The 24177-nt window shown below is 59.0% G+C and overlaps 1 protein-coding gene across 7 annotated transcripts; it reads right to left on the reverse strand.

Annotated features, from left to right (window-relative positions):
- Positions 1-1306: 1306 nt before the first annotated feature.
- On the reverse strand, positions 1307-22759 carry LOC306661663 (casein kinase I). Of its 7 annotated transcripts, none has more exons than XM_079140746.1 (13): positions 22497-22759; positions 20474-20546; positions 19356-19443; positions 10386-10496; positions 10159-10307; positions 8503-8731; positions 7751-7921; positions 7091-7239; positions 4049-4109; positions 3297-3489; positions 3073-3212; positions 2329-2392; positions 1307-1396 (listed from the first exon to the last, which is right to left on the reverse strand). In XM_079140746.1, the coding sequence occupies exons 3-12, from the start codon at positions 19429-19431 to the stop codon at positions 2376-2378; spliced, it is 1296 nt and encodes a 431-aa protein (XP_078996872.1). In that variant the 5' UTR covers positions 19432-19443; positions 20474-20546; positions 22497-22759; the 3' UTR covers positions 1307-1396; positions 2329-2375. The 7 variants fall into 7 exon arrangements, 6 of the variants coding, with proteins under 6 accessions (XP_078996872.1, XP_078996871.1, XP_078996873.1 ...); XM_079140745.1 differs by having other exon boundaries at positions 4049-4124; XM_079140747.1 differs by lacking the exon at positions 4049-4109 and having other exon boundaries at positions 22497-22758.
- Between the last annotated feature and the right edge of the window lie 1418 nt (positions 22760-24177).

A 24177-nucleotide genomic window follows, 5' to 3' on the forward strand; every position in this document is an offset into this window, starting at 1 on the left:
GAGTTCCAGATGGCTTCTCCCAGTGTGGCCCTGGGCCTCGGGCTTCAGGACATCAGTCTGGGGTGTCTCGGCCCCATCCAGCAATCAGATCAGAGGCTACTCTCACAGGCACAGGAAGTGACCACGGCCCCAGCCACCCCATCCCAGTGGTGAGGCCTTGTTCCCAGCCACACGCAGCAGTTCTCTCTAGTCCACTGGGGGAGACTCCAAGGGCAAAGATGGAGACCACAGGCTGCCTGCACCACTTTATCCTTGTCGACTTTATTACTTCAAATTAACAACCACGATAAAGCTCAAAAAAGTCCAATATTTACACAGGAAAAAAGTACAAAATTCCCCCCAAAGTTCTTCAGTATTTTTTTTTCAGTTTTTTAAATTACAAAGTAATAAAAAGCTTTGCTCTTTAATTAAAAAAAAAAAAAGGAAAAAGGGGAAACAGAGGTAAATAAATTAGGAAATACGCACAGGGAGAAAACAGACAAAAATAAAACCAAACAAAACGGGTGTCAACTGGGAAGGATGGACAAGTCCAACACTTAGCCCTGACCCAGGCTCCCCCTCAGAAAGGCAGGACCAAGGGGAGGGGGCCCGGGTGACTGTCAGGACCAGGCAGTAGTTGGTGACCCAGAGCCAGGTGCCCTCTGAGAGTAGTCTCCACAGTTTCTGCCAAGACCAGGCAGGAATGGAAGATGGGACCGCCACAGGCTGGCATCTGGGGACTGGTGGTGGCAAGGACCCTCTGTGCCCTGAGGGATGTGGAGGCCACTGCCCACCTGCCCATCCTTTCCACAGGGATGATAACAAACTCGGCCTGGCAGGAGCGGGGGGGCACCCGCTGTTCGGGACACAGGTCAAATATGTGCACACGCACACAAGGCAATCTTGGCCACCACCTCTCACTCAAGGCTTCACGAGAGGCAAAGAAGGGCTCAAATGCTCAGGGGGACACTGGAAAAGTCCAACACAGAAAGTCAGCCACCGTCATCTGAGAGAGGACAGGGGCTGTGCGCATCTCCGTGGCTCTGAGGTTCACGGAGCCTGGTGGGACCCGCCTTGGACTGGCCAGCCGCTCCTGCTGGGGCTCCTTGGGGCCCCTCCTGGCCAGGGGTCGGTGGTGGCAGGAACAGGTGGCTGAAGTGGGGGTCTTGGCATCTGGCTTGTGTGACCCGGTGTTGTTGGGGAGCATTTGGTAGCCTGAAGGTCGGGGACAGCGGGCAGTGCAAGGGGACACGAATCCTCAGTGCTAAGGGCATCCCATCTTTTTGCCGTTGGCAAAATAAATCAAAGAAACAAGATCCATCGTCGGTTTTGTGCTGGGTTTTTTTCTTTTAGTTCATTTGAGTGGTTTTTTTTTTCCATCTTTTTTTTTTTTTTTAAAGAAAATACAGTGAAGACACTAGGAGGGGAAGAAAACAGAGATCAGGACCAGCTGCCTCTGTCCAACCACCTGCTGGACCCCCCTGATCCCATCTTCTTGTCCCTGCGGCCACCCCTCTCAGGGGCCAGAGCTGGCTCAAGTCCAGCACACAGTAGGCATTCCATTTTCCCAGGAAGGGAGCAGGCTCCCTCCCTGTCCTAGACATACCTCCCTGGACCTGCCTGCCCTGCTGGGGACAGAAAGGCGCTCTGGCTGAGCTGGAGGTCTGAGGCAGGTGAGCCCCGTTGCACGCCCCAGCTCCATCCCAGGGCCAGTTTCTGCTCAGTGAGTCAAGCTTGGGTTCTTCCCTCGGCCTGCCAGGCTGAGTCCATGGTGGTAAACCACAGCATGCAGGTAAACTACGCACACTCCCCTGGGAGCTCGCCTCCAACCCCCGCCCCCGGCCTGCTGCCCAAGGCCAGGCCTAAATGGAGGGTCACCACCTGCACTTACTGCCAGGGCAGCAGCGGCAGTCCACCTTGGTGCACACCAGCCAGTGGCCTTGCCCTGGCTTGCAGCCAGCACAAGGATCTAAACGCAAGGCCTCTTCTAGTTCTTCACATGAACTGACCTGTTCACAGCCCAGAGGCTGAGGCAGGCCAAACCCTGGGGAGGCCAGAGTGTGGCTCATGGCCCTGTCTCTACTGGAACCAAGTTTCCAGAGTACATTAAGGAGAGGGGGACGGAGGACTGGTCTCTCTGCAGGAGTTAACCCACAAGGGGCCAGGAATGAGCCTGAAGCCCAGCTGTGAACTGGCAGGACTGGACATCTTGTGCTCCCTTGAGGACCCTTGTTCTGGGGACAGCAGGTGCTAGCAGCACATCCTCCATCCCTCTCCCACACCCAGGCTCCCACAGCGCCAGGGGCGCCTCCAGACCTGTCTGGCTGCGTCTCAGCTGGCGTCACTCACCTAGCAAACACTGGTCCAGTGATGGCTCTCCTCACTTCCCGAGGTGATCAAATGGCACGCTTGTCTTTGGGGGGAGCAGAGAGATGGGGATAAGTTTCAAGGCCAGGGCCTAAGCAGCTGGCAACTGCAATTTGGCAAGTCCTCCTGCTGTGTAGCTCAGCCCCACCCCCACTAAGGCGCCTGACTCAAGGGAAGGGGTGTGTGATCCCAGGGACCTTAGAGGTACCTGTTTGTAGACAGAGTTGCCCAGGGAAACAAAGTGACTGCTTCAGGCCATACCCAAGTCAGTGGGCCAAGGAGGGTCCACTCTCAGGGCAGGTCCACCAAGGCTTCCCCTCTGCAGGCAGGCTGAGGGCAGGGCTCCACCCACCCGATAGGCCCTGGTTCCTCCCTCCGACCTCTCCTAGTCCAAATGTGGCCTTTAAGTGAAGCCACCAGATAGAATCTCACCTATCCCTTTATCCCATTCTCTTGCCAGAGCTGGTGGGGACCATTGCAGGCTTCCTGATGGCAGGGGCTGTGACCATCTTGCCTATGAGCCCTGCTGCCCACCCAGGCTGGGCACCCAGCAGTGAGGGCCAGAGCCCAGCACTGGCACTTGCTGGGGCATGCTCGTTCTGAGCCCGTCTCTGACTTTGCTCAGTGAGGGGCTAACGAGACTCGGAGGATTAAAAGAGGCTAGTCCCAGGCCCAGGACAGGGGCTGACTTGCGCCGGGGCCTCTGGCTCTGCCGTGCCCACTCACCTGTGAGGCTGAAATCCGGGAGACCTCTTGCCGCCCCGTGAGGTCTGAGGACGAGACGTTGGCGGGCGCGCCCCTGTGCAGCCGCATGCTCACCTTCCTCTCCCGGTCCACCCGTGAGATCGCTCTGGGAGAAGTATTGCCTAGAGGATGAGGAGGGGCGCAGCCTCAGCGGGGCAGAGGCAGGACCCCTGCGCCCTCTGGTCCAGCCCAAGGCCCCTACTAACCAGCTTGCTGGATGCGGGAGGCTGGGGTAGAGGCCACAGGCTCGGCTGCACTGCGGAGCCGGCTGGCGGGGGCCCCTGTCGCTGGGCCGGGGGGCAGGGCCCGGGTGGTGGAGCCCCGCAGCTGCCCCATCCTCTCCTCGCGCTCGTGCTCTCTCCGCTCTCGGTCCACGTCCTCGGGGTTCCGGGCTGCACCCTGCAGGAGGGGAGACGGCCTGCTGGTCAGCCCCGAGACCAGGGTGCTTTGTGCCCCACCACCGTTGCAGGAAAGAGGGGAAGGGGGCCAGGGGGCATCTCACAGACCCTCTGGTCCAGCCTCTTCCCAGAGTGGGAATCCCTGACCTGAGAGGCGGGCAGTGACCCTGAGTGCAGAGAAGAAACTGCCGCTCGACACCCAGAGGAAGCACAGAGCGTCTGAGAAGCAGGGGGCTCAGGCTGAATTGGAGCTTGGGGAAGAGGCTGACACCCCCACAATGACCAAAGGCACCCCACAACATGTCAAGAGCCCGTGCCCACGATTTCCAAACCAAGCAGGGAAGGAGTTCAGAGGCCCATCAAGGGGAAAGGACAGGCCTGGAGTGACAAGGCCAGTTGAAGGCAGAGCCAGGACCTGATGCTACCTGCCTTGGGGTGGGAGCTCAGGAGGCCCAGCAGGCAAGCTGGAGAGCTCGCCCTCTAGCCACTGCTGCCCCTGCACAGAGGAAGTGAAAGGTCCAGAGAGCAAGTGGTACGGGAGCAGGTCCTGGCCATGTTACCTAGTCGGTCCTGGGGCCGTCCGCAGGGAAGGGCAGGGGGCTGGCGCGAAGGGGGCCGCATCTGTGGAGGAGAGAGCTGTGGGCTGAGTTGGGGACCTGCACGCGGGCCAGGGGAGTTAGCTAAGAAGGCCCTGTGCCCTGGGGGAGCGGCTGGGATCAGAATGATCCCTGAGCCCTAGCAAGAAGTCAAACTAGGCCAGGCGGCCTCACTGCTGGGCAGTGGTGCCACCAGCCTTATCCTTGTCTGGTCTTCTGACATGGGTGGGGCTGCACAGTTAAAACAGAGTTGGGGCCCTGCCACCTAGTCCTACTGTGTACCCCTAGAGGACTATTTAAGGCCTGACTCAGCAAAACACTCCTCACTCCTCCTACCCAGAAGCCCATCAGGCAGGCCTGGACCCACCAGGCTCCACCCACTCAGCCACAGGCTGGCACTTGGCAAGAACCACAGCCCAACCTGAGAAGGAAGAGCTGTGGCACCCACTTGAGCTCCTGTGGCAGCGATGGCCTCACTCCCTCGCTGGGGAACCAAGGCCCAGGAGCACAGCCCTGTGGCCAGCAGCTGAGTAGATGGCGGGGAGCGGCCTGTGGCGCCCCCTGGGCTCAAGCCACCAGCAGCCCACTTGCAGGCAGAATGACTGCCCCGGCTTCGGTCCAACCCAAGCAGCACCTCAAGAAATGCACACCAAGGAGCTTTTTTGGCCTTTATTTGCCCATAAGAAAATACAAATCATCAACATCAGAGCCACACGAGCATCCACTCCTGCTGCATGGACATCTGTCCTCGGTTGTGTGAAACTTCCTCGTGGTCGGTGGCTTGACCTGAGAACACAGTGCTGGTTGGCATCCCAGGTTTCAGGTATCCAAAAACTCCAATGCCTCATGCCCAAGCAGGGAGGCTACTCCAAGGTCAAGGTCAAGATCCTCGTGGGAGAGGCCACTGCCCATGGTGCCCAGCATGGAGTCCTGTCTGCTAGTACCGCTTCCTGCAGGGTGCGTGTTGGGGGGTCCTGGTCTTGGAGGAAAGGCTGTGGATGGTCCCCACTGCACAGTCTACAGATGCTCCTACCGGGGCTCAGGAGGTGGTTGAGCTAACGCCGTGGTGATTAGCAGACGTCGGTGATGGGTGAGGCTCAGTGCTCCCGCCCAGCTTCAGACTTCAGAACCTGACTCAAAGAAGACCCTAGGAATGGGGCCAGAGTGCCAGCAATTGGGAGGAGCGCCTGGCCGAGCTTGAGAAGACATCTTGTTGCTGGTCAGTCCCCCTAGGGACACTGTCAAGGAGCCGTCTAGAGCAGCGCTGTCCACAGAACTTTCCAGGATGACAGAGATGCTCCCATCTGCCTCGATGGCCACTAACCTGTGGCTCCCAAGAACTTGGAATGTGGCGAAGGTGACTGAGGAACTACATTTTCCATTTTGATTAACTTTAATTAAAGTCTCCACATAGCCAGTGGCTATTGAAGTGGACGTCACAGGTCTAAGAGAATGCAAAACCCTTTCTTGGAGCTGGGCTGAGCCAAAGAACCAAGCCTGTCATGGAACCAGATTCGGGGATGACTTCCTACAGGGCAAGAGCCTGGTGTCCGAGGCCCTGAAACACACTGCGGGAGGAAGAGCGGCCCGCTGCCCATGCCCTTGACCATCGCTCGGCTGGAAGGGTCCCACCACCCACAGCCCATCCCTGTCCCCACAGGAGGGCAACAGAGCCCTCTCCTCAAAGTCCCTGACCTGCAGGATCCCCACCCTCTGCCTGTTCTGTCTGGGACCCAAGACCGACGCACCGACTCACATCCACAGGACCAGCCTCAGTCCTTGGCATCTGGCGGAGCGCCAGGGAAACGCTAAGAAAGAAGCAAACCAGGACGAAGGCGGGAGGCATTTAATGAGTTAGGTTCAATACAGAGGCCACTGACCGGGCCTGTCCAGTGCCTCCCAGGCCCCTGGGCAGGGCTCCAGTTTTCTTCTGGCTCGTCCAGGCCTCAGGCAGCTGGTTCATTCCTGAGAATCCCACACAGGGCCTTTTCCACCACACTCTTTCCCTTGCAGGGCCACCTCAGGAACAGGCGTCACCCCCACCATCCCAAGGGACGTTTCCTCACGCCTGGCCCCATCAGGCTCAGGCACACTGATGATGTTAGAACTGGGGCCCTGGAGTCCAGACCACAGGCCAGTAGTTTTGAGAGGGTATCTCCTCCACCTCCTCCACCTCCTCCATAGGCCTAACTGGGGGGCCTTGGGTGCCCAGGGTCGCCGGGCACCTGGAAGGGACAGAGAGGGCAAGCTGAGATTCAGCCATGGTGCTTGCTAGCCAAGTGGCAAATCTTGGAAGGGCCAGACCTGGGAGGTCCTTACCAGTATGTGGATGGGTACGTGGGCCCGGCACAGGGCCAGGGGCGGGGGCAGGGTGCTGCAAGAGCGTCGCTGTCCTGGGGCTGAGCCTGGCTCTGGGAAGCCCCCTTTTCCAGAAGAGATGTGAAACAAGACACACGATTTCACGGACTCCGGAGCTCCAGGCACGGCTGGCGACCACTTCTCCCCACCCCACCCCCAGGACCCTTAAAAGAGGGAGACAGAACAACTGCCTAGCAAGACCCAGGGTCCCAAGACCAGGAAGAAAGAAGCCACTCTGAACAGGTCCAGGCTGGCCAGGGGGGCCTCGGTGAAGGCAGCCGCCCGGGACACACAGAACAAGAGAAGCAAGACGGAACAGGCAGCGAGAAGGGCTGCAGGAGGGCCCAGCAGCGCCATCCAGGCCCTGCCCCGGGCACCCAGGAGGGACTGGAGGCCGGACCAGGGCCTCCGGGGCCTGGAGGGAGGTGGCACCCTGACCGTGCCCTGCCCACTGTGGCAGCACATGCTGTCCACCTGGATGTGGCTGGAGAGGGGTGGCTCTGGGACCCCAGGGAGGTCACTTGTGGCATCCAGCTCATACCTCCCATTTGCAGGGAGTCCTGCCCCCCACCAGGTCACTCTGGCCTTATGAGTCAGGGCCTTCCCCGTCCAGTCCCCCAAGCCCGCCTTGGTCTCCAGGTGACTCACGAATTTGAGCATGTTCCAGTCGAAGACATAGTCATAGGAGAAGCCCTGCCGATGGAAGAGGTTGCGGAAGAGCTGGCGCAGGTAGGAGTAGTCGGGCTTGTCGTCAAACCGCAGGGAGCGGCAGAAGTTGAGGTATGTGGAGAACTCAGCTGGGGGGTCACCGGGAACAGAGGAGGCCACCGTGAGGCCCGAGCTCCCAGGAACCCCACAGCCTCCACTGCCCTCGCCACCCACTGTCCCTGTGGATGGTTTCAACCTAAGAGAAGCAGGCCTCCCTGTGCTGCTAATGCACAGGCCCCGGGAGCACAGCCTCCTTCCCCAGCCAGTCCACAGCTCTGCACCTGCTGACCCTGCATTCCAGGCTCACGGCAGCCGTGAGCTCAAAGGGCGTCCAAGGGCCGGTGATCTAAGCAACAGCAGGCAAACAGCCACTTCTTCCTCGAATGCCTCCGTGCCTTGGGGGCGAGGCACGAGTGGGTGGGGGACATCTAGCATGGGACACCTAGCGTGAGACACCCAGGCTGGGGGCTCCAGGCCTCCCACATGCAGTGCAGTGGCAGAGCCCACGGTTAGTTCCTTGGTGCCAAGGGCTGTGGCAGCCCGCCTGGCCGGAGCCTTGTCCACCTTAGGAGAAGCCCACCCTCCCCACCTGGCACTCACAGGGGTAGCCTTTACAGAGGACCTCGATGGGCGTCGACATCTTCTTCTCACTGATCCGCTCGTACTTCTGGCGCTTGGTGGCTGCTTTGAGACCCTGCCAGGGCAGGGAGCCCAAGTTGAAGTACATGAGCACGTAGCCCAGACTCTCCAGGTCATCGCGACGGCTTTGCTCTGCAGAGTCAGAGGCGAGTTGAGGGGCAGGTCCACCTGGGCCCCTGGCTCCTCTTTAGTCGTACTCTTTACCACGCCTGGCTCTCTGCCACCCTGCTACACTGTGTTCTGAGAGGGCCCACGGCAGCGCCTTCCCAGCCCAGTCTGGGCCCAGCTTTCCCAGCTCAGGGGTCATTTCATTCAACAACTATGAGTAGGCTCCGCCACCTCCACACCTGGCCCACCCCACAGAAAGGGCACAAGCTGTGGCATGCAATGACTGAGGTCAGATTGGGCCCTGGCACTCACTAGGCTCTGTGCCCTGGAGCAGCCCGTGTTGAACTTCTGACCTGAGCTTCCCAGAGGTACAAATGGGGAGCACCGACCTCCACTCAACGGGGTTGCCGTGAAGGCCAAGCAGGGCACAAGAGGGTGGCCGGCACACACGGTTCCTCTTATGGAGGGGAGATGTGAGTGCTGGATCCAGGCCCCAGGGCAGACAGGGGTGGGGACGCTCAGTGGGGCCTCCGACCACGGTGGGGGTGGGGAGCTGGCTGTGGCCAGCAGCCCGCAGGTGCACGTGCTCTGGGTGGGCCACTCACCAATGCCCAGGTGGGTGTTGATGGAGGCATAGCGGGCAGTGCCCGTCAGGTTCTTGTTTTCCCGGTAGGGGATGTGCTGGTGGGTGCGGGCATCCCGGTACTTCTTGGCCAGGCCAAAATCAATGATGTATACCAAGTTGCCTTTCTTCCCCAGGCCCATGAGGAAGTTGTCGGGCTTGACGTCCCGGTGGATGAAGTTCTTGGAGTGGATGTACTCGATGCGGCTGATCTGTGGGAGAGCATTCAGCAGGCGCTCAGCGGAGGGGCTGTGCACGCACCTTGGCCCAGGCCTAGGACAGTGAGGACGGCAAGTACACCCGGGTGCCTGCCCTGGCCGGGGGAAAAGTTCTGTCCTCGACTATGAAGGATGATTCAAGGTGCAGGCCAAGAAAGGCGGCCTGGAGAAAGCGGCCTTAGGATGAGTCCCGAAGGAGGCGCCGGCGAATGTGTGGAGACAGGGAAGGAGGCGAGGAGAGGACGGCGAGGCCCAGAAGGAAGGACAGTGGCCACTGCGGCAGGGAGCCAGGGGCAGGGGCAAGCCGCCTGGGGGAGGGGCAGCTGGGGCACCAAGGAGAGCCCAGAGATGGACACCCACATCACAAGTCCTCACTTGGCTTCCAAAGGACGCCAAAGCCCGTAGACACATCCAACTTCCCCAGTAAGTGGTGGTGTTTTTGTTTTGTTTTTGGCACTGGCAACATAACCCAGGGACCGTTTGCCACAGAGCCACATCCCTGGCTCCTTCTACGTTTTATTTTTAGACAAGTTCTCCCTAAGTTGCTTAAGGCCAGCATGAAACTTGCGCAAAGATCCATGCACAGGACAGGTCCTCTGGCAGGTGGTGCCAGCTCTGGGCCGCAGGCTTCAGCATGGCTGAGTACCTCCGGGAGCCTTTTTGAGTTGCACCCTGTGAGACTCTTGTGACCCTCCTCAGAGTGCACACAGCCTAAAACTGGAGTATGCTCACAACAAGACAGGATCTGCAGGGCCCACGCTAGGTTCAAAGCTCTTCTTTTTTTCCTTCCCAGTCCTGGGGACTGAACCTAGGCGTTTACGCATGCTAAAATGCACTCTGCCACTGACTTGCACCCCCAGGCCTTTTCTATTTTTTTGAGACAGGGTCTTGCTTGCTAAGTTACCCCACGTTGGTCTTGAACTTGCAATCCTCCTGCCTCTGCTTCCTGAGTAGCTGGAATCAAGCTACCTGTGCGTCACCATGGCTGGCTATGTATTTTATATTTTTAGAAGAGCTCTCCTCTGTGTATAAAGGGTCTTAGGGCCTAACACCTTCCCTGGCCTAGGCACTATGGGGCTCCCCACTTAACCCCAGCACCCCAGGGAGGGGGGGACTCATAGCAGGTGACTGAGGCCCAGAGGGGTTAGCAATTCACCTTTGGTTACCACATTGGGACAGGACACAGCTGGTGTGAGCACCACAGGCCAGAACCCCAGGCCCGCCCGGGGACCCCGATGTGGCAGCCTGGAGCCTGGAACTCTGCAGCCAGTAGTTAGGGTTCCTGACCCAGGACAGGTCTGTCCTATCCTGCCTCCTCCTCCAGTTTCCTCTGGAGGCAGGATGCAGGGCTAAGATCCATGGCCACTGGCAGGATGGGGAAGTGGACCAGCCACCCGGCCAGGGTGGGGAGCGGGACTCACCATCTGGTCGGCCAGGAGCAGCACCGTCTTGAGGCTGAACTTGCGGGAGCAGAAGTTGAAGAGGTCTTCAAGGCTGGGCCCCAGCAGTTCCATGACCATCACGTTGTAGTCGCCCTCCGCCCCACACCACTTGATGGACGGGATCCCCACTGGGCAGGGCGAGAGGCGCTCGTCAGGCGGGCCCGCCCCCCGTGCGCCAGCCCGACGCCCCGCAGCCGCGGCCTCACCTCCGCCCTGCATCATCTTGTAGAACTTGCTCTCGATGTGCAGCTGTGGGTGCTTCGTCTTCACACACTCCAGCTTGATGGCCACTTCTTCACCAGAGGCGATGTTGGCGCCTGTGGGGGGAGGGTCAAAGGCCCAGGGTCACTCCCGACACCCAGCAGGAGGCTGGGTGGCCAGGTGTGGGGCCAGCTGGACACCTGCCTCTAGGGACAGAGGTGGCAGGAGGCTTCCCAATGCCCTCGGCAGTTCAGAGACCGCAGGTCAGTGTTGCAAGAGGGCCTGACTGGGGGAGGGGCAGCATGAACGGTCCCCAGACCTCGGAAGGGGTGGGACTTAATCCTGGAAACAGGCCAGGCCAGTGGGGTGCGGCAGGCCGAGGGGTGTGTGGAGAGCAGGGATCAGGGACCAGAGGCCGTGGGATGGGTGCTGCGCCCTCTGTAACCACCTGAGTTGCAGAAGGATCAGGAAGGGATGAGCCTAGTAACCAGCACCCCTGCCTACACCAACGCTGCCATCCTCACAGGCGGCCCACGCATTCTGTCCCAGCACGTCCCCCTCTGCCACTGGATTCTCATTCCCACTGCAGAGAAGGCCGAGATCCACTCAAGGTACACAGATGGCAAGTGGGGACTCAGGAGCGAAACCCAAGTGGGCGCCATGGGTCATGTCTGCAATTCCTTGGGAGGCTGAGGCAGGAGGATCGCAAGTTCAAGGCAAGCCTGGGCTTAGCAGGCTCTTAGTTTAGCAAGAGTGTCTCAGTGAGATGCTGTCTCAAAATTAAAAATAAATAAATACATAAGGGCTGGGAGTGAGCTCAGTGGTACCAAGCCCTGGATTCAGTCCCCAGGATCACACCACACACACCAGAGTGAGGCCCCAGCTGCTGGCTTCTAAGTCTAGGTACAGGGTCCTGCCTGCAACCCACCCCAACCCCTGGGTTTTGCGGCAGACTTGAGGGGGTGCACACAGCCCAAGAAACACACAAGACCCACCTCTCGGTCTGGGCCCGCCCATAGCTCAAGAAGCCACTGGGAAGACCAGGTCCAAGAGTACCTTGCCTCAGTTTCTCCAGTTCAGGCAGGCCAGCAGGAGGTGGGGGCTAGCCTTGGGCAGCAGGTCTCCAGCTCCAGCACCAGGACGGAGTCACACGGCCACCCAAACAGAAGGCCAGGGCACACAGGCCAGAACATCCCGCAGGAAACACGGACTAGCTAAGGAACACCCAGCACACGGGCTGCACCAGCAGCAGCGGATGGAATCCCATGTGGAGCACGTTCATTAGGAAGGGGAAAAACACAACCATTCTGCACGCACCTAGGAAAGGTGAGCAGGCACCTCGACCAGCAGCCCCACTCCTGAGCACAGGCCTGGGGGATCCCAGGCGGAAAGGACAAAGATGTACACGGAACCAACAGCCCTGACGCCTGGCAGGAGCTGAGTCACTGACAGCAGTGTGGTCACACAAGGAATCCCAGAGGGCAGTGAAGAAAGATGGGTGACAGCTTCACCCAGCAACCGGGCCACAGGAGCCAAACTATGGAAATGACCCAGCTGCCCACCAGCGGATGAATGGAGACTGAGTGGTCCATATACATGGTGGAATATTACTCAGCCACAAAAAGGAACGGAGTACTGATAACCCATGCCTCAACACGTGTGAACCTTGAAAGAAAACATTCTGTCCAGCAAAAGAAGCCAGACACAAAAGAACAATGTGGTTCTTTATGTGCAATGTCCGATTCCATAGAGACAAAAAGCAGATTAGTGGATGCCAGGGTGGTGAGTGGCTACTTAACGGGCATGGGGATTTCTTCTGGGACATGTTTTGGGACTAGACAATGCTATAGTAAACCCCACCGTACTATACATGTATTTATTTGGTACTGGGGGCTGAACCAGGGTACTCTACCACTGAACCACATCCCCAGCCCTTTTTTGAGATAGGGTCTCATTAAGTTGCTGAAGCTGGCCTTGAACTTGCAATCCTCCTGCCTCGCCCTCTCAGGTGCTGGGATTATATGCATGAGCCATCATGCCTGGCTTGAACTGTACACTTTAAAATGCCTAATTTCATACTATGTGAATTCCACCTCAAATTTTTAAAAAGGGAGAGAAAGCAAGTAACAGATGAAAGTACAGTTGCATTTGTCTCCATTTCAAAGCACTACAAAGATGTAGTCTAAGGATGCAAACGTGATAAAACCCTCAATAAAAGGGAACAGTTTAAAGTGTCAGCTAGTTGTTATCTCTGTGAGGTTATCTCTGTGAGGGGAGGCTGGAGACAGGACAGGCAGGACTACTGTGGGGCCCTTTCAATGGGGCAGTTCCAGGGAAGGGTCCCATATAACCTTAGGTTTAGGCAAGGCTTTTAAAAAATCCCTCACTTAATATACAGAAGCCATTAAAAAGGGGGTGACGGGGATTTCTTCCCCTTCAGAAAGACCCCTTGCATGGTGAAAATACCAGACGTGGGGTGAGGCTTGCTGGCACAGCGCCCCGGGGCCAACGGAACCCATCAGAAACAAAGCAGGAAGAAAACGTACTCACAGTTCCTTCTGGCTTTTTTGGTACTGGGGACTGAACTCGGCACTTAACCACTGAGCCGCGTCCCTAGTCCCCCACAATTCTTACCACAGGTGAAAAGCTGACAGATAACAGTGCCTACAAATCAGTAGGAAAAAGAAGCAGGAAACAGGGCAAAGAATGTGAAGAGACGCTTCCCAGAGAAAGGCCATCACTAGGAAGGGCTTCCCCACAGGAGGGACTCAACCTCCCTGTGAGAAATGCAAATCCAAATAATCCCCAAGGCCATTTCTCAGCTCCAGTAAGGGCCCAGGACCCCTGGCGCTGGCCCGGCGCACGGTGATGCTGGCTCTCCCCAAGGGGCCGTGTGCACTGTCCACCAGCAGCTCCACTTCTGAGGCTTCAGCTGACACTCGGGCACCCCTGCACAGTGCAAGCCGAGGCCTGGACGAGGCAGCACAAGCTTGGAAATGACCCAAATGTCCATCACTGGGGCACTGGGGAAGGAAAGAATGGCCCATCCAGAGACCAGAACACAATGGGAGGAGAATGAGGAAGCTCTCTGTGCAGAAGTGGACCTTCTCCAAGGCAGGAAGTGAAGGGCGAAGTACTGAACAGCACTGTCCCCTCCTTCGGAAGTGGCCTGCCTTGGATGTATCCACATCCAGCTACACTGAAGAAACTTGACCCCTCCAGCCCAGGAGGGCCCACCCCACTGGATACTTTGTTAACTCGGTCCTCATGGAGATGTAACTCAGGCACCAGCAAGTCATTCACTTCAACAAGGAAGTGCAACATCACACAAGCAAGTTCAGAATGTTTCCATCACCCCCAAGACTCACACGCCCTTTAGAAGTCAGTACCACCCAGACCCCCCCAGACCTGGCCACCACTAAGCTACTTCCTGTTTCTATGGATTTGCCTGTTGTTCTGACATTTCACAGAAACAGAGGCGTAGAATATGTGATCCTTTGTGGCCTGCTTCTTTTTTTTAGGTAGCGGGGACTGAACTCAGGGGCACTTGACCACTGAGCCACATCCCCAGCCCTTTTTGTATTTTTTGGAGACAGGGTCTCACTGAGTTGTTCAGGGCCTGGCTAAGTCACAAGGCTGGCTGTGAACTCACCATCCTCCTGCTTCAGCCTCCCAAGACCTGTGACCTGCTTCTTTTATTTAACAATTTAGTTGCTTGGATGTTGGTTCTGTATATAAATTCTGATTTCTGAACTGCATAAAACAAGAAGAGGTGACTAAACCAACGAGCAACCGGAGAAAGCAAGTCGCAAACTGTAAAGTGCTTTTGACACGACATTCACCACTTGCAGATCCTTGGGTTTCAAGATACAGTGAAGACATGGCATGGGGGAAGCCAGGGCCCCTACATCTGCTGTTGGGTCCCTTCTCACTGGGGGCGCGAGAGGTGGAACACCGTAGGCTGGTGCGTGGTCACTCCAGTGCCAAGCCGCTGAACCCAGTCTCCATTCCCACCTCCTGATCAAGGACCCTGGGTGGGTCCCCTGCCTCTCTGTGCCCTGGTGCCTCATCTGCTAAGCTCCCTGGGCTGTTTCAAGACACAGAGAACTTAGTAGCGGCATGGCGCATGGAACCGTTCCACAAACGTGAGGGCACCAAGGAAGAGCTGGCCTGGGCCCGGGAGGTGGGCAGAAGGGGGCAGTCAGCCTGGGGAAGAAAGGAGCTCCTCCCGGGGGCAGCCACAGGGCTCCCGGCACAGCAGCAGGACTGAGCCAGGCACAGAAGTCACTGCACCAGCCAAGGCCGGCGGGGGCACACGGCCAACTCTGAGTGGTTTGGTACAGTGGGACCCCAGGCAGCTGAAGGGGACGGTGGGAGAGGTGGGCAGTGCCAGGATCGGGAGGTCTCAAGAGGCCGGCTGAGATCCTAGCCTTCAGCTGAGGGCTCCAGTCGGGTACAAGGTCTGCGGTCTCACCAGTACTGACGTCGGAGGCCATAGAAGCCCTTGCTGTGGGACCTCCTGTCGGGTTTTTTGGCAGCACCCCCGACAGCTACCCCAAGACAGATGCCAGCAGCCAGCACTCCCCCAAGCTATAGTGACTAACAGTGTCCCCCGACCCTGCCAAATGTTCCCTGGGAAGCCAACATCAGTCCCCATTAAGACTTACTGGTGTGCTAGAAAGGCCTGAGGGGACCCGAGGTGGTTAGGAGACCCAGGAGGTGGCCACTGCAGCTGTCCAGGCAGGAGCTGCTGGTGGTCTTGCCCAGCTGGGTGCAGATGTGGATGATGCCCAGGGAGGGCCTCAGGCACGGAGTGATGCGGTAGCTGTACGCAGGCAGGGAGGTGGCACACAGGCGGGGCACTTCACCCCCTTCAGCCCGACACCGTCCTGCCGGGACTATAGCTTACACCTCTATTTGACATAATGAAAAACCCACACTCCAGAGGTCGAATGACCATATGCCACACAACGTACTGGGGACAGGGACTCGAGCTGCTAGGCAAAGCTCCTGCCCCGAGTGCTGCCAGCCCCTTGGCCCGCGAACCTCATCGAGGCTGCCAGACGCCCTCCATTCCCACCGCCACTAAGCTGAGCTACGAGGGTAAGTACCCGGCCCAAGTGGGACAGAACCTGCTGGGGCAGAGCAGGACTTGAAATTGAAATAAAGCTCCCGAAGTTGTTGCTTTTCCCTCCATTCCACTCATCCAAATTGGAGACAGGTACTGAGCCCTGGGCTGGGGGGCCAGGCCTGCTCTGGAGCTCGGTGCACCTTCTGTGGGTGCAGTAAACAGGAACCGTGCGGGCTGAGGGGCCGAGGGCCCGAGGAGGCAGATGGCCTGCACAGCTTCCTGGCAGACTCTGTGTTGGGAGGTGAGTGGTCTAGGCATGTTGGAGAGGGGCCCAATGGAAAGGCCTGGAAGCCAGAAGAAATGGTTCCCTTCAAGCAGAGGGTGGACCATGAGTTAGAGAGAGCAGCCCTGTGGGTCCATCAGAAGGACTTGGGCCTGGCCAGCCTCACATGGGGTGCACTGCAGACAGCTTCAGGAACCCGTGCGTGCAGGGTGGGGCTGAAGCCCACTGCCCAGCAGCAGCAGCAGTAGCAACTTTCACACCCCTGGTACCCGAGGCCTGGAGTGTTCCCCATGCCAGCCACCCCAAAACTACCTGCGGAGCTGAGGACGGGAATGCATTTGTGTGTGTAGGGGGGTACTGGTGACTGAAACCAGGGGCACTCTACCACCGAGTGACATCTCTAGTCCTTTTTAAAAAATGTTTTTATTTTGAGACAGGGTCTTACTCGGTTGCCCAGTCTGGCTTCAAACCTGTGATCCTCCTTCCTCAGCCTCCCAGTCATCAAGACTACAGGTGTGTGGCGCCACACGAGGCTAGGGCAGGGTTTCTCAGCTGCCTAGAGACTCCCAGGATGCAGTCAGTGAGCAGGCCCGGGGTGAGGCAGCTCAGGCCCTTGTACAGCCACCAGAGCCCCGTAACAACGTGGCCCACTCTCCTGTCCGTCCCCTCAGTGACGTGGCACCAGGAGCCCTGAGGAGGAGCAGCGGGCCTCACAGCCGCACCCACCAAGAGCCTGCCAGCGTTTGATCCTGGAAAGCAGCTTGGAAGCCGCGTCCAGCCCCACCTGCAGAGGCCATCTGGAGTCAAGCCCTGGCCTGGGCACTGGTGAGGGGACTGTGGCCAGAGCTCTGAACAAAGGGAGCCAGCAAGGCCAGCCGGACGACCACAGTCCCTGCTGTCCCCAGGCCAGCAGGGCGCCGGCCTAGAATGGAGCTGATGGGAGGCGCATCAGGGCAGGGCCCCACACCCTCACACCCAGTGAAGACTGGACAGTGGCGCAGACAGGCTTCCTGCCTCCCCAGGCCCAACAGGACCAGATCCCTGGAGAGCAGCAACTCCCAATTCAGCCCGAGGGCAGGACCCAGCGGGAAAGCAGCAGCGCTGGGCTCAACACGAAGGTGCTTTATAGGCCAGAATCTCAAAACCCCAAAACTCCTCATGCTTCCACCTGAACCACGGAGAGGTTAGCGGGTGCAGTGGTGCATGCCGGCTGCCCCAGTGACTCTGGAGGCTGAAGCAGTAGGATTCCAAGCTAGAGGCAACTTAGCGAGACCTTGTCTCAAAATTCTAAAAAGGGGGAGGGATGTAGCTTGGTGGTGGAGCACCTCTGGGTCCACTGCCCAGTACTGCAAACAGAAAAAGGGAAGCGGAAACACTGGCGCCACTGTGGACTGTGTCCATATAAACACTTCCGAAAAAAGGAGAATCTAGGCTGGCAGGAGTCGCCCGTGCTCGAGAGCACAGCTGGTAAGGGAGATGCCAAGCATCCAACCAGCTCAAGGGCCTCCACGGCTGGCAGGACAGGAGCAAACCTGGACGTGGTTTGTACAATAAACAAGATGCCTATGAGAGAAACAGGAAAGCCTGCCCTCATGGAGACGCACTGCAGGGAGCAGGGACGTTGGCTTTTCTCAGTGATGTGGGGCTGCCCTCCCTTCCAGGGTCTTCCATTTCCCTTCTGCAGAAAGAGGGCCTGGAAGGGGTGCTGTCTAGGAGCCCTGCCTGTGGGTGCCAAGAGCTGACTCTGTGCGCCACCGTGCTGCCCGAGGCTCAGTGGTGAGCATGTTCCTCTCACCCAGGCCATTTTCCCCAACAGGCAGAGGTGGGGCCCTCCGCTGCACAGCCCAGAATCTACGCTCCGAGACAAGGCGTTTTGTTCCAGATCACACAGCAGAGGAGGAAGAAGGCCAGGGACCCGAACCTGGTCCAATCCCCAAATCCCGGCCTTTCCCCTCCTGCCCCAAGTGAGGCCCTGGCACACTCCAGCCCCGTTTCAGCACTTGCTCACCTGACTGTCACTGCACACCTCCTGGGGCAAGCCACAAGTGGGGCCCTGGGGAAGGACAGGAGACTCAGCCCCATGCCCGCCTCCCGGGAGGAGCTTAGAGAGGAAGCAACGCTTTTGTTTCATTTAATGAAGTTTTTGAGACGGGGTCTTGCTATGTTGCCCAGGAAGACCTTGAACTCCTAGGCTCAAGCGTGGCTCCTACCTTGGCCTTCCGAGCACTGGGACAATGCACCACCGCACCAGGTGGAGAAGACCCTTAAACCAGCTCCAACCATGCCCGCCCGCTCCCTCCCCAGCGTTGTGCGGCACGAGTTAATGGCACTCAGCAGCCACCGCATGAGGCCAGCGCTGCACAGTCTACGAACTGCCTTCCCATCAGCCGCTTCATCTGAACCTCATGACGGCACTTGGTCAGCTGGGCAGCACAACACATGGACCTCACAGATGGGGACACTGAGGTCTCAGGGTAGCCCCCCAAAGCGAGGCCTAGAACCCAGGCTGCCTGTCTTCTACGCTCCCTCAGGTGCAGTGTGGTGTAAAGGCCGCCTTCTCCAGTTTTCTGGAGCAACCGTGGCGGTCACCCTGACCGTGCTGTACCCCACCTTCATCAGCAGCATCTTGAGGTCTGCCGCGAGGGAGGTGGCTTTAGAATGGGCCTGCGGGCAAGTGCTCAGAATGCGTGCACCCTGCCCTGCACCTGGGAGCCTGAGCAGATGGACTCCCCTGTGGGGCAGGCATTGAGTGTTGGCGAAGAGAAACCCTCAGGGTCTGAGGTGGAGCACGTGGCACTGACAGGTTGGCATGCCCTGCCAGGACAGGACTGACTCACCTTCACTTCCCAAGCAAGGAAGCAGATGTGGCCTGTCCTGCTTACCAGGGCACAGGGACAGGACGGAGGACAAACCCCAGGGGAGCTCGCCAGCTTGCCCTACAACCTAAGTCAATCGCCAAGAGAACTACCCACTCCAGGCCAACACTGCAAAGGCGGAGTGCAACCATGACCCTCGGGCAGGCTGGGAAAGTGGCATTCAGTGGCACAGCATCACTTCTCCCAGGCCAGAGAGGGCTGAGATGTCAGTGATTTGTTCAAAATGACAGCATCGAACAAACTCAGATTTAACAGGAAGCACATCCGGAGGGAGAGCTCCCTGGAGGAGAAGACCCCCTCAAGTCATTCCAAAGCCTGTGTGGGCTGCATTCCAGGCCAGATCACAGGGACAGCCTTGCTGGGGGCCAGGTGGTAGCCAGGCCTTCTCTCTACCAGCATCCTTCTTCCAGGACAGAAGACATGGGATGACGACCCAGCCTGGGCTTTCCCACGCCCAGCTGGAGACCCAGGTCAGCTGCAGCTGGAAACTGGAGCTAAAAATATCCTCCTCTGCCCAGCTCAGCAAGTGGGAGCTCCGCCCTGCCAGACTGGGTGCCAGACCAAGCAAGGAGCCCCCGGCTACCCCAACTCCACCTGAGGCTTCTCCACCTGGAATGCCCCTGGAGGCAAGAGCAGCCATTGGAACCTCTGAAGCTCTGGCTCCAGATCCTGGAATCCCAGGATCATTTCTCCTTGTCACCCCCTGGCCCATCCCAGGGGCTCCAGCTGGGCCAGGCAGACTTACCCAGGTAGATGTCTCCGAAGGACCCACTCCCAATCTTCCGTCCCAGGCGGTATTTGTTCCCCACACGTAGCTCCATGATTCACTCTTGCTGCAGAGGGAAGCAGAGGTCAGAGCAGCGGGAGCAGGAAGGGGCCTCACCCCTCCCCAAAAAGGGCAGGCAGAGCCACAGGGACTGAAGGCCCATCACCCTCCCACTGTCCAGGAAGCAATTTGACCTCACTTTGCTTGAGGGCAGCCAGGTGTCAGGTAGCCCAGTGGCCACACCCACACACCTGGGCACAGCTGCAGCAGGTTCTGGACAAGGCACAAGAGGAAACAGCCCCCTTTAGGCCCCACCTCTGTCCCACCCCCAGACCTGGTCTTCCAAGCACTGCCTCTGCCCAGGTGTCAGGCCCGGCCAATTCGCGTGGGAGGGGGCCTCTCACTGGGGGAAGGAGGAGAGGGACCTGCCAACACTTCACCCTCCACTCGTGATGTGGAGCCTCACGGCCCTCTGCTGCATCTCTTTGGAAAGACGTCTGGGGCTGACTTTCTTCAAGACTAGGAGGGCCGGGCTCCTGCAATGCCCTTGTACGGCACCTGGGCAACCCAGGCAGGCTTAAATGGCGGTCCCTGTGGGGCTGGAGGCATCCTGACTCAGAAGCTCCCCTTCCTTCTGCTGTTCATCCTAGGCACCTCAAGCCTCGCACAATAGGATGTGGGCACCTGTGCTCCTGGCCAGCAAATGAGGAGACTCAAAAGGCCTCAGAGGCAGTTTTGGCTGCTGGGGGACCAGGGAACGGCAGACTGTGAAACAGAGAGGGAAGGTGTTCAAGAGACCTCAGTGTGGGGCTGTGGCTGTGGCTCAGTGGTAGAGCGCTTGCTTGGCAGGTGTGAGGCCTTGGGTTCAATCCTCAGCACTGCACATAAATAAATAAATAAAACGGAAGTTCATTGACAACTAAAAAGATATTAAAAAAAGAGAGAGAGAGAGAGAGAGAGAGAGACCTCAATGTGTTTACAAGAGGGCCAGTTCGAGTGAACAGAGAGGACTCCTTTTGCAGACAGAAACTCAGGCCTAGAGAGACCATGCCACGGCCCTCATGCCACCCAGCAGCAAGTCAGTGGCAGAGTCTCACCTAGGTTCTGACAGGGTCCTGCTGCCCCTCTTGGTCCCCCGCCCTCACATACAGGACTTCTTTCATGCCAGGGCTGGAAGGCAAAACAGGAAGACGGGAAAGCAGCTGTGCTGGCACACAGGGACTGGCCCTTCGCATGCCAAGGGCTGCCCCAGGAGCCAGGCACCCTGGGAAGGGAGCAGGGAGAGACTCGTTCCTCTGGTGGTCAGGCCCGACTTCCCGAACCGGGCAGAGCGAAGGAGTCAGAAGTTCTGCCCGGAGTAACATCCAGCCCAGGGTTAGGCTCCCAGGGAGAAGCCACAAGCCATCCATGGCCACAGGAAGCAGCCTCCACCCGTGCCAGCCGAGCTCAGGGCTCGCCATCAAGGGCCTCTGCCCACATGCCTGGCCTGGCCCAGCTGAGGCACCACGGCTGCCAGCAGGAAACCCACACGCTACACACCCCACATTCACACACTGTCCAGCTGCCTGAGTGTGTACCCGCCAAGGGAAGCAAGAGAGACACACGCAGTGAGTCCCACTGGGGGCCGGTGAGTACACACACAGCCCCCCCAGCCCATGCCCACCAACGCGAATCAGAGACCACACAAGGCAGCGGGAGAGCTGCAGGTTAGGAAAGGAACATAAATACACCCGCATCCTATATTACATAAATACCCACGCCGGGTTATATAAATACCCGTGCCCTCTGTCTGGGTGTCTTACATAAATATACCGCACAACCCCACGGCCCCTCTCGGCTCACCGGGCTGTCTGCAGAGAAGGGAACAGGGGTGCAAACCACCAGCCCTCCACGACCCCACCACAGCTCTGTCAGCCTCCCAGACAGCACGGTCTCCCCAGCCCTGGGGGCCCAGGGTCCAGGGCCCTAGGGAGAGCCTTCCCAAATCCCCCCAAAGGAGAGGGGAAAGGCTTCATCGGAGAACAGGGGAAGCTTTCCAGTTTTCTGGCTGCTTCTCCCGTGGGGGTGGGGTAGGGATGGGGGGAGAAAAACAAAGTATATAAAAAAAAAGGCGGACATGAAGAGTCTGGAGTTTCAGAGGGTTAGGAAATGAGACCTGCTACCAACCAGCAGGGCACATGGGCAGGTTTTTTACTTCCTGACCCCTCCTCCTTCCCTAGAGCCAGGACCCTTGTCACTGGACCATGAAGACACAAACGGAAGGGGTATCCAAGCCCCCAGACCAAAGAGACCCGAATACGGGCCATGTGCTGGAAGCATCTTGGGACGTTTCCCCTTGTCCCCAAATCCTTCTGCCTGAGAGGTTATGCCAACAAGAAAATATGTACGGAAACTAAGGGCAAAGTTGGGGAGGGGGCTCCCCGCACCCTGAGTCTGGGCATTAAGAGTTGGGAACCCTCTCTAAGGTTCGGGGCACCACCAGTCTGCTTCCACAGACCTGCAGACCAGCGGCTGCGCGGCCAGGAACGGGAGAATCGCGTCCGCGAGCACCCCGCTTCCTTTCTCCACAAAGGAAAACAAAGCCCACGGCCTGGCCGACCGCGCACCCCAGCACCTCAGAACCCCCAAACGTCCCCATCCCACATGCGGAGACAGCCTTGCTGACCCTGGTTCTGGGGCACCCGGGCCACGAGAGGAGGGGGTGCAGCTGAGGGTCCGGCGAAGCCGACAGAAGGCCGGGTTTGGCCGGGAAGCCCGAATCAACAGTATCGGGTGCCCCCAGCACCCCAGTCCCCTCCCTCGGCGTCCCCAATTCACTGCCCTGAGGCCGCCTCGGCCGGACGGGGCCTCGGAGGGCCCAGCCGGGGAGGCGAGGCGGGCGGGACGGAGGGGTCCTCCCCCCGCAAGCCTGCAAAATCACAGCCCCCTCCTCCGGTCCCCAGCCGCGCCTTTGTCCTCGCGGGCCGAGCGGGCGGCGCCCGGAGTGCCCCCCCAGCCCGCGCGAGCGCGCGCCTGCCGCCCTCCGCTCCTCCCGCTCCCGGCAAAAACAAAGAGGCGGACGAGCCCCGTTTCCCCCCGGGTTTGCGCCCCTCGGCGGGCCCGCGGACCCCCAATATTTACCCCGCCGGGAAGGCGCCGGTGCCCGGCCGCTGCTCGGGGGGCTGCCGCGGGCGGGGGCGGCCCGCCGGGGCGGATGCCGGAGGATTCGCGGGGCCGCCCGGCGCGCCAGCCTCTCCCGGCCCAGCCGCCGCCGCCGCGCCGCGCCGCGCCGCACTCCGCTCGGCTCGCTCGGCCCCGGCCGGCTCTGGCTCTGGGCTCTCGCCTCCGCCGCCGCCGCCTCCCGGCCGCCCGCCCCCGCCGCCGGCTCGCGCGCTCCCGACCGGCGCGCGCCCGTGGGCTCCCATTGAGCCCCGGGCCCGCCCGCTGATGTCATCCCCGGCCCGCCGCCGCCGCCCCGGAGGATTTAAAGGGCCCGCACCCTCCCAGACCCGGGGAGCTGGGGGCGGGGGCGGGGGCGGGGGCGGGCAGCCAGGGATCGCAGTGCCCCCGACCCCTGGGGAGCAGCGTGCGGGAACGCAGGCTCGCGCGCGGGGCACGGGGTGCGCACGCAGACACGCCACCCGAGGCAGCGCCCGGTCCAGGGGGAAGAGGTGGGCACACAAAAGCCCGGGTTTTCTACGTCCAAGTCCCCTCCGCCCCTGCCAGGGTCTCTCTTCGCTCCGAAGGCCGGTGGTTATGCCTGGCACTGCAAAGGGAGGTGTTAGGAAGTTGGGGTCCAGTCCACCTTTAGGCTGAGTGCTGTGGAGAACACAGGCCCGGCGGAGTGGTGAGGGGTGTTGACAAAGGGCCAGGGAGGTCGCCCTGCAGGGCTCAGTCACACCTTCCTCCCAGAGGAGAATCAAAGGCAAAGCCCCTTTCTCCTCTCCTGCGATCCTCCAGGCGGCTCAGTGAAGAGCGCGGAGCTGAATGAGAGCCCCACACACGCCGTGGGAGCAGCACTGGAGTCAGGGCACATCCAGTGGAGCCACCTCCCGGCCTGGGTTTCCCTAACTGAAGATGGGGAAGAAGACCCTGCCCTCCCCAGGTCACGGGAGAACTAATTAAGGCTTCCTACCGGCTTCCAGCTGATGACATGTTCTAGATCGGGTTATTAAAATGATGATATTTACATCCAAATTATGACACACCTACATTCTCACACACACAATTGTGGCTGTAGACACAAAATGCCTGAGCACACAGCAATCCAATCCCGGAAGACTCACTTCCATAATAACCGCATCTTCCCTCAAGCCTGAGGGACTTAGTCACACACTGTTCACTGATGGGAGTCCTACAGACCAGGTCCTTTTTCTGGTCAGAAGAGTTTGTGCCCAGAGAGGGCAAGGAGTTTGTCCAAGACCACACAGCACAGCAAATAGGCCATTCTCCTAATGTTGTCTGGGAAGCTGGGCCTCAGAGACCATTTTCAAGAACAGAAGAGAGGAGGAAGCTGATTCCAGGAGGTGATGCCTGTGGCAGTCAACTGGGGCCTACCCTCAGTGCCACCTTTGCTGGGGTAGGGGGTCACCAACCAGGTGGCAGGCTTGACTTGGCCTGATGGTTTCTTCTTGTTTTTATTTTGTTAATTGATTTCCAATTGGCAGATTTCATATTATAGATCCGTATTCCTGACTTGTCTTGAAGCCTTGGGAGATCTAGCACTCTGGGCACAAATTGTCACCTGGCCCTGGCCACATGCCACACTAGCTTGGGCATCAGCACAAGGGCCCCATTCCATATCCCCACATCAGTCCAGGCA

The sequence above is a fragment of the Sciurus vulgaris genome, assembly GCF_902686455.1.
Source record: "Sciurus vulgaris genome assembly, chromosome: 5".
NCBI classification, from domain to species: domain Eukaryota; kingdom Metazoa; phylum Chordata; class Mammalia; order Rodentia; family Sciuridae; genus Sciurus; species Sciurus vulgaris.

What these genes read in the sequence shown, in the direction of transcription:
- LOC306661663 (XM_079140745.1), bottom strand. Translation starts at nt 19,431, where the DNA reads ATGGAGCTACGTGTGGGGAACAAATACCGCCTGGGACGGAAGATTGGG. An exon ending in TGCTCCTGGCCGACCAGATG is followed by an intron (nt 8,732 to 10,158) that starts GTGAGTCCCGCT and finishes GCTCTCCCACAG; the next exon opens with ATCAGCCGCATCGAGTACAT. An exon ending in ACTGGAACATGCTCAAATTC is followed by an intron (nt 4,125 to 7,090) that starts GTGAGTCACCTG and finishes CTCAGCCCACAG; the next exon opens with CTCTCTCCTCCACAGATGCG.